The sequence below is a fragment of the Myiozetetes cayanensis genome, unplaced genomic scaffold, assembly GCF_022539395.1.
Source record: "Myiozetetes cayanensis isolate MyiCay16 unplaced genomic scaffold, myiCay2020 scf5-8, whole genome shotgun sequence".
Lineage (NCBI taxonomy): Eukaryota > Metazoa > Chordata > Aves > Passeriformes > Tyrannidae > Myiozetetes > Myiozetetes cayanensis.
Window position 1 is genome coordinate 77415838 of NW_026087742.1, and position 7832 is coordinate 77423669.

At 52.4% G+C, this 7832-nt stretch overlaps 1 protein-coding gene across 1 annotated transcript; it reads right to left on the bottom strand.

Moving 5' to 3' along the window:
- Positions 1–3309: 3309 nt before the first annotated feature.
- LOC126649302 (G-protein coupled receptor 183-like) lies at positions 3310–4368 on the bottom strand. Its single transcript, XM_050333329.1, has one exon. It carries the CDS (start codon positions 4366–4368, stop codon positions 3310–3312), a length of 1059 nt encoding a protein of 352 aa, XP_050189286.1.
- Positions 4369–7832: the final 3464 nt, after the last annotated feature.

The window sequence follows — 7832 nt, forward strand, 5'->3', positions numbered from 1 at the left end:
CAGTAAAGAATTTCATCCTAATATCTTTCAGTTTGAAGCCATTCTCCCCTGTCCTGTCGCTACATGCTCTTGTCAAGAGTCCCTCTCCAGCCTTCCTGTATGCTTTAGGTACCTTCCTTTCCAGTACGGTTCAGGTATTGGAAGGCTGCTCTAAGGTCTCCCTGGATTCTTCTCCAGGCTGAACCCCAACTCTCTCATCCCATCTTCATAGGAGAGGTGCTCCAGACCTTAGATGATCTTCCTGGCCCTCTTCTGGACTTAATCCAACAGGTCCATGTATTTGCAGTACTGGGGGCCCCAGAGCTGGATGCAGTACTCCAGGTGGGATCTCCCCAGAGCAGAATAGAGGGACAAAATCACCTCCCTTGGCCTGCTGGCCATGCTGCTTTCGGTGCAGCCCAGGACATTCTTTTGATTCAGCCAGTATGTATCTAGAGCATAGTAAATATATAGTATATATATATAGTATATCCTATATCTGTATGTATATTACCTGTACGTGTTGTGTGTCCACAAAGCGTGCTCTTTGCCTTAGATGAAAGTGCAATTTTCTCTTCTTAGAAAACAGCATGGCAGCAATAGGCTGCAGAACACCAGGAAATACCCGTGTACTGTGCAGTACTAACTCCGCGTGGAATGCCTTTGGATCCCAGTGTGCTGTGTCGTGCTTCCCAGACAATCCAGAACCACGCGGCTTGCGAAAGGCGCCACGCTCCTCTGGGGCAGCAGCTGCGTGGGGGGGAGCACCGGCTGCGTCGCTCATTGTTCTCTTGGATTCGCGTTCGTGTCTTTAACACCGAGCAAAGGTTTCGACTCCCTCTTTCGGCGGGAACCGGTGTTGTCCCTCTCGCCCTGTGGCACCGTCGGGGTGGGCTCTGCGCCCTGGGGGCTCTCTCCGACACAGGTATCCTGGCCCTGGGCAGCAGCCGGGCAGCGTCGGGGGTTTGCACCCCGGGGGAGTTGGAGGCAAGGCAGGAGCAGCAGCCAAGCAGAGTCGGTGGAGAGGTATTTAAAAGACACGTAGCTATTGCACTTACGGACATGGTTTAGTGGTGGCCTTGGCAGTGCTCAGTTATTGGTTGGACTCGATGATCTCAGAGGTCTTTTACAAAGTCATAAATGACTCTGGGATTCTGTGCTGCTCTGATTCCAAGGGTTTGCCAGGGGGTCAAAGCGTGGCAGAGGGCAGGAGCTGCTGGGCCAGGGGGCACAGTGAGCATCATGTGAGGAGCTTGGACCGAGCGGGTGAATGATGAAGTGTAGAAAAAGTGTAACTGTGCCTGTAGACAAAATGCTCTGTATGGTTTCTCTTCAGTTTTAGTGAAATGCTCCATTTTCGAGCAGCCAACCAGCTGGCCCAGGTGGGCAAGCTAGTCTGGGCAATACAGGTTCCTTAGCGTTCTCCTTTGCCCAGAGTCCTCCTGACCCATTCTGCCCAAGTCCCTTCCCTCTCCATCCCATGGATGTTCCCTCAGCTCCAGCTAATTACCTGCTGTCCCTGGGTGGGTGTTTTAGAAAGCAAAGGGCCCAAGGCTGGCATCCATCCAGAGGAGGGAGGCCAGATCCCTCCTGCATTTGGCAGCACTGAACCCACCTGCTCACCTATTTCCTACTCCAAAGGCTTCTACTGGTGCTAAGATGATGAAAGGTGGAGATACCTTTGTTAGTCAAGTACCTTTTAGAAAAACAGAGTCCAATAAGGACCAAACAAGGTTATGTTTATATCAGACCACTGATCCTTATATCATTCCATCCCAGCTCTTCCTTGTCCATTGTACCATGCCTTTTAGGACAAAGGCTCTCTGCAGTCCAGACCTGCTTTGAGGAGGGCTCAGATAGTCTCTGGAAAGGATATACTGGAGTTCCATTTCACCGGAATTATTTTAGGCATCCCTCTTAGTCAGCCTTCAGGATGCTACAGTTACCTATACCATAAGTGAAGCGATCATCATCCAAAATCTTAGTCATGCATATTTAAAACAATAAAGGACTGCATGTGACTGACTATTATTAACACTCTAGGCATAATATTACCTTAAAGAATTATTTGTGTTTATCAAAAGTCCATTCATGAAACTTCTTCAGGTATACTTTTCAACAAAATAAAGCAGCTTTTTTTTCCCTCTTCATGTCTCTGTGCATGTCTCTGTCCCTTCCAACCTCAAACAAAAGGCCAGACATCCCAGAAACTGTAAAATCCTACATGTGTTGTTTGATTTTTTTTTTCGTAGTCCGGTGACTTCAGAAAACAGCCAAGGAGGATCCTGCCAACTTTCTCCTTGTTTCACAGGTACAAACCTCAACAGGAGCCTGATGGCTCAGGGCTCTTCCTCTCACTCTGGCAATAGTCCCCCTTACCCTGCTTTTAGCAAAGCTCTTGGACTTGTCAGGCTTCAAGCAAACGTCAGTCAAGGTCACATAAGGCCACTCTTAGACCTCATCCTCTTGTCCCTATTCCTCCACTCCCTTCAAATTAAGGAGTGATGGGAAGGTTTCCCCAGTGAGCACATCCAGGGCAGGTTTGCAGCCGTGGGGCCAAGCTGGGAGCCAGGCCATCCCCACTATCCCCTTCCTTGCAGTGGGTCCTGGGGTGACTGCAGTGCCCTGAGGTGTAAGGAAAGGCACTCTGGGGAAGAAGCAGCCACCCAAGCAGGAGGACACAGGCAGCAGCACTCCCGGGAGCTCTACAAATTCACAGCCTCATCCCTCTCATTTGAGGAAGGGCTTTTCCAGCAGCTCCCACAGGCCCTGTGCTTACTGCTTACCCCGTGCAGAGTCCGGGTACAGGAGTGGGATACTGGGCAGGGCCAGAGCAGAGCTGCTGTTTGTTGGTCGTGGGAAGGAGCTATAGGTCGTCTTCTGCATGGAAGTAACATCCCAGACTTCTCCTGAAGTGCTCCGGGGCAGTGCAGAGGAAGGAGGCAGAGGGGCGACCATAGTGATTACCAGCAGCCCCCAGATCCACAGGGGAGGTGGGACAGGCATGGGAAAAGGGTGCAGTGCAATGCTGGGAAAGCTCCAGCTGCTTTTGCCAGCCAGAGCAGCTGCATTAGTTGCCTCCTCTGGGGCTGGGATGAAAATGTGTCTCTCTGTGCCCCAGGACGGCAGGTGCAAGTGTAGCAGTGCTGAGCACTGGCCTGTGCAGAGCCAGGCAGAGCTGTGTCCCAGACAGGTTGGCTTTGTGGGAGCCCCTGGCTCTAGGCATGGGAGCAAGGAAGCTTGTTGAAGGTGCTGGTCCTGCAGCTCAACTCTGGCTCCTACTGTCAGGGATGGTCCATAGGCCAGAGCAACAGGGAGTGGGTTGTGCTGCTAGACAGAGGTGGAGCCAGGGGGCTGGCTGTTGCTGTTGCTCTCAGAGGGGGTCTTGGCAGTGGAGGAGGTAGCCAGTGAGCCGCTGTTCCTGAAGATGCGGAGCAGCCTCCGCTTGTAGCCTCGGAAGGCAAAGAAGTAGATGATGGGGTCGATGCAGCAGTTGAAGTTCATGAACGCCACAGTGACTTGCAGGGACATCTTGAAGGCTTGCTGCTCATGGCAGGATGGTTGGTAGAGGATCTTCCTGACCATGAACTGGACAATATTGAGGTGGTAGGGACTGAAGCAGAGCAGGACAGCCAGCAGCACCACCAGGATGACAGTGAAGGCCCGGTGGTGGTGCCCATTCTTCACCGTCAGTGGGTTCTCCTTGGCTGTCTGGCAGAGCTTGAGGTTGATCCTCACGTAGCACACCAAGATGATGCCAACAGGCAGAAAGAAGCCAATCACGCAGGCCACCAGGAGCAGGTAGGGCAGCTTGGGAATCTCCTCGAAGTTGAAGTACTCCATGCACGTCAGCTTGTCCCCCATCCTCCGTGTCATGGGCCGCAGAAGCAGCGGTGCTGTCTGCAGGAACACCAGGGACCAGATGAGGACACAGATGCCCCTGGCACGGCTCATCTTCCGAATCCTGCCGGGGTGCCTGGTGCGCACCACGGCGATGTAGCGGTCCACGCTCACACAGGTCATGAAGTAGATGCTCACATAAGTGTTCATGTAGAAAATGAAAGCTGTGGCCCGGCAGAACCAGTCCCCAAAAGGCCAATCAGACTCCAGGATGTAGTAGGCAATCCTGCCTGGCAGTGCCAGGGTGAAGAGGGCATCGGAGAGGGCCAGGTTCACCAGGTAGAGGTCGGTGGAGTTGAGTTTCTTTTTCCTGCGCTGGAAGGTGATACAGAGAGCCAGGACATTCCCACAGGCGCCAAACACCAGCAGGCTGGTGTAGAAGAGGGAGAAGGTGACTTTGGTAGAGAAGTGGTGGTTGTGCACGTTGCAGCTGCTTTGGTTTCCAGAGGTGAGGTTGGTGGGCGGGAACATGGACTCCACAACAGCCATTTCTCTGGCGCCTCACAGGCTCTTACCCTCTCCCTTGGAATAAGAACAGACATGAAACTAGCACCCTTAGAGCTGGCCCCCATCACAAAGCAAAAGGTCTGTCCCATGCTCCTGCCACCCCCTTGGCAGCACACAGCTCGAGTCATTTGGAAAAATGCTTCTCTTGTGATTTTGGTGTGAGCATCTCAACAGAGGCTGTGACTCATTCATCTAAGTGTTCTCAGTCTTCTTATCACCAGCTCCTCTTATTTTTGGTTGTTGGGTTGGTTGGGTTTTTTTGTAAGTCCAGTCCATACAAGAGAGGACTGGGGATACTGGGAAGGGAAATTGTCACAAAAGGAAGGTTCCAAATTCCTCTGGTGGCAATCATGTAGTTTACTTTTTACTGTGAGGGGAATGGGGAGGTTCATTGAGAAAGTGGAGGGACGAGGGGACCGGGGGGCCTGAGGCGACCAGCCCGCAGAGGTGCTGAGGAGCACCTTTGCAACCCTCCGGCGGGACCAAAGAGGGACCAAAACTGAAGAAATTCAAAGAGAGGAAATAAACTAACCTTCCCCGATAAAAACCTAAGCCTTATCCAAAAACAAAACAAAACAAAACAAAACAACAACAAAAAAAAGCAGCCTTTCCCAAAAATCCCGCGCACCCTGCCCGTTCGGTCAGGCAGCTGGGAACGTCCAGGCAGCGACCCCCCAGCGCCCCGCACGCCCTCCCGCCGCTCACCCCGCCTTGGGCACCCCGAGGGCAGCGGGGCTGCAGCAGCTCCCGGGACGCGCCCCCCGCCCGCCGCTCACCGCACGCTGCCACCGCCGGGCTCCGCTCCGCAGCAGCCGCCGCACCGGGCGGGACGGACGGACGGACGGACGGACGGACGGACGGCGCTGCCTCCCGCGGGCGGCGGCGACCCCCGAGGGGCTGAGATGCTCACACGTACGCGCACGAAAGAGAAATCGGGGGCTCCAATGTGGGAGCAGCGGTGCCACCGCCTCCTCCTCCTCTTCTTCCTCCTCCTCCTCCTCCTCCTCCCTGCCGACTTTTGAGGGTCGGCGGGCGCGGAGCCTCTTGCCCTCGCCCTGCGCTCGGGCTCCCCGGCCGTGTTAGCGCCTCCCGGGATTCGCTCACATTGCAAAAGCACCGTGAGGTTTGGGGTTTTGGTTTTTTTCTTTTTTTTCTTTCTTTTTTCTCTTAGGGTTAGTAAAACTGTGTGTTCTTTCTGGGTGGGGTTTTTTTCTTTCGGTGTGTGAGAGGCATGCTGCTGCTGCAGCGGGGGATATTCTCAGTAGTGGCTGTGCTGGAGAAGATAAATGACTGTACCTGCGCGGCAATCGCTCCCGACATCTGAGCCGACTTCGGGTTTTACTCCGAAAAGTTTTACAAGGATGCAAAATGCAACTGAACAATGAAAACAGCCTCATCTCTGGTTCACGTGCAGCCCAGAGGGCTCACCCCTGCGACACATACGTGATCGGACCATCGCACCTTTCCAACAAAGTTGTGGCAAATCTCCTACGGAGCTTATTGTGCCTGTGGCCAGAGCAAGACACGCTGTACCTGGCTCCCCAGGCTGTGGTGAAGCCCAGCTTTGCCTTTCGTACACACATGGAGAGACCACTGGGCACAGCTCCTTAGGGCAGAGGCTAAGATGAGTGGAACAAGGCAATTTGCCCTTAGTGGGAAAAAACTGTTGTTAGTAAGGTGACATACTGCGTGGTGAATGCTGGGCAAAGCCCCTTGTCTCAGCTGGAGTCCTCGGGGCAGGCTCTGCCCCCACAGGATGCGGAGCAGTGGAGGGCCGTGATTTACCCCATGGCCCTATGTGTGTGCAGAGAGTACTTTCCTCCCCAGTACTTCCTAAAATGTTTGCAGAAGCGCAGCCTACCCTGTGACCGGCAGGACGGTCTTCCCCACAGTAGCTATTTTACTGGAGAACACCGGGGTTCTCAAATCCCAAGAGGATTTTTTAATGCCCTTTTTAGTGGTTTTAGGCTGTTGGGTTTTCAGTGGTAGTGGTGATGATATTGCTTATTTCCTTTTTTTCCCCTCCCAAAAACTCCTAATTCACTAGGAAATTCCCATCATGGGGCATTCAGGATGCTACTGAAAAATACTGAAGCCAAGAAATGTCAAGGTTAAGATTGCAGTTAAGACAAACTTATATTTCCCTCTGAGCTAGTAAAGCTCAACTAATTATTTAATTGCATATTATTTCTACTGTTTTAAAACAGTGATATCAAACACAGTACTAATCTGTGTACCCATGTACCATGAGTCATTTGTACAGAAATTACACAGTCTATGATATTGCCATGGATTTACTACAAGTTGAAGATACCTAGCAAGAGTAATAGTGAAAATCTGCTAACAAGCATCTGTTAATGGAGATACTTTTGTTGCTTGGGGGGTTATATCACACAGAGGGAAAGGTCTGCTAGTAATAGAATAACTGCTGGGTAAATTATTAAAAATATTCCTTCCTAAGACGGGGATTTTCTACGTGCACACATCTGTCAAGACTTAAGCTAATCAGACTTATGTGGGGCTCAAATGTTGTTGAGCTGTTTCATCGTGATGGTGAAAAAACAGCCAGTGGATGTAACAGTAGAGAAGTGTTATCTCTACCGAAATCCCAAGCCCACACCAGTGAGTGGATTCAGGGCTGTCCTCTCATCTACGCAGAGCTCTGCATGACGAACAGCTGCAGCTGAAATAAATACTGGTCACACAAATTCAGGGTCACTGTGGCACTGACGGTGTTCCTGTCTGCCCTCCTTACACTCGCTCAGATGAGAGTTTCATCTCCACAGATTAACACCGTCATCTGGGACGAGGCTGGACAAAATGCCATTGGCTTCCAGCCAGGTGCCCGCAATGCCTGGGGCCGGTCGCCATCAGCATGGCCCGGCAATGACGGATGGGGCGGTTTGTGATGCAAATTCATGCTCGGGACTTTTCCGAGCAAACATCCCCCATATACCATCCCTCCTGTCCCTTGGGCTCTGAGGGCACTCAGGCACCAAAAAATGAGCTGCAGATCCCAGAAGGGGAATCACGTGCTGAAAACCCAGCAGCAGCAGCACCCAGCACCTGCCTGGGAGTGGGGGCCTTCTCGTGGGAGCCGGTGGGAGTGGGACGGCATCGCTGTGTCAAAAAGGGGCCTGAGTAAAGTGAGATCCAAAGGGTCTCAGCCTCTGCGCAGAGAAGGGAGATGGCCCAAGTGGCAACACCAGCCTTAAAACAGATTGAGGAGCCCAAAGGTCCAGGTGACAACCTCATCCAGGGACTTGGGAATAAGAAGGAGGGAAAACAATGCTCTCTGGCTGATTTTATTTTTCTTTTTGCAATGCAGAAGAAAGGAAGTGGGTTCTTCTTTTGTGCAAAACACGTTCCTGCCCTGCGTGCAGCAGGTGCTGTGCTACAGGAGTGCAGCCCAGCTCCACCCGTTTGCACGGCCCCGCCAAGCCCAG

Bases quoted from the DNA above. Each gene is read 5' to 3' on its own strand.
- LOC126649302 (XM_050333329.1), bottom strand. From the start codon at position 4,368: ATGGCTGTTGTGGAGTCCATGTTCCCGCCCACCAACCTCACCTCTGGA.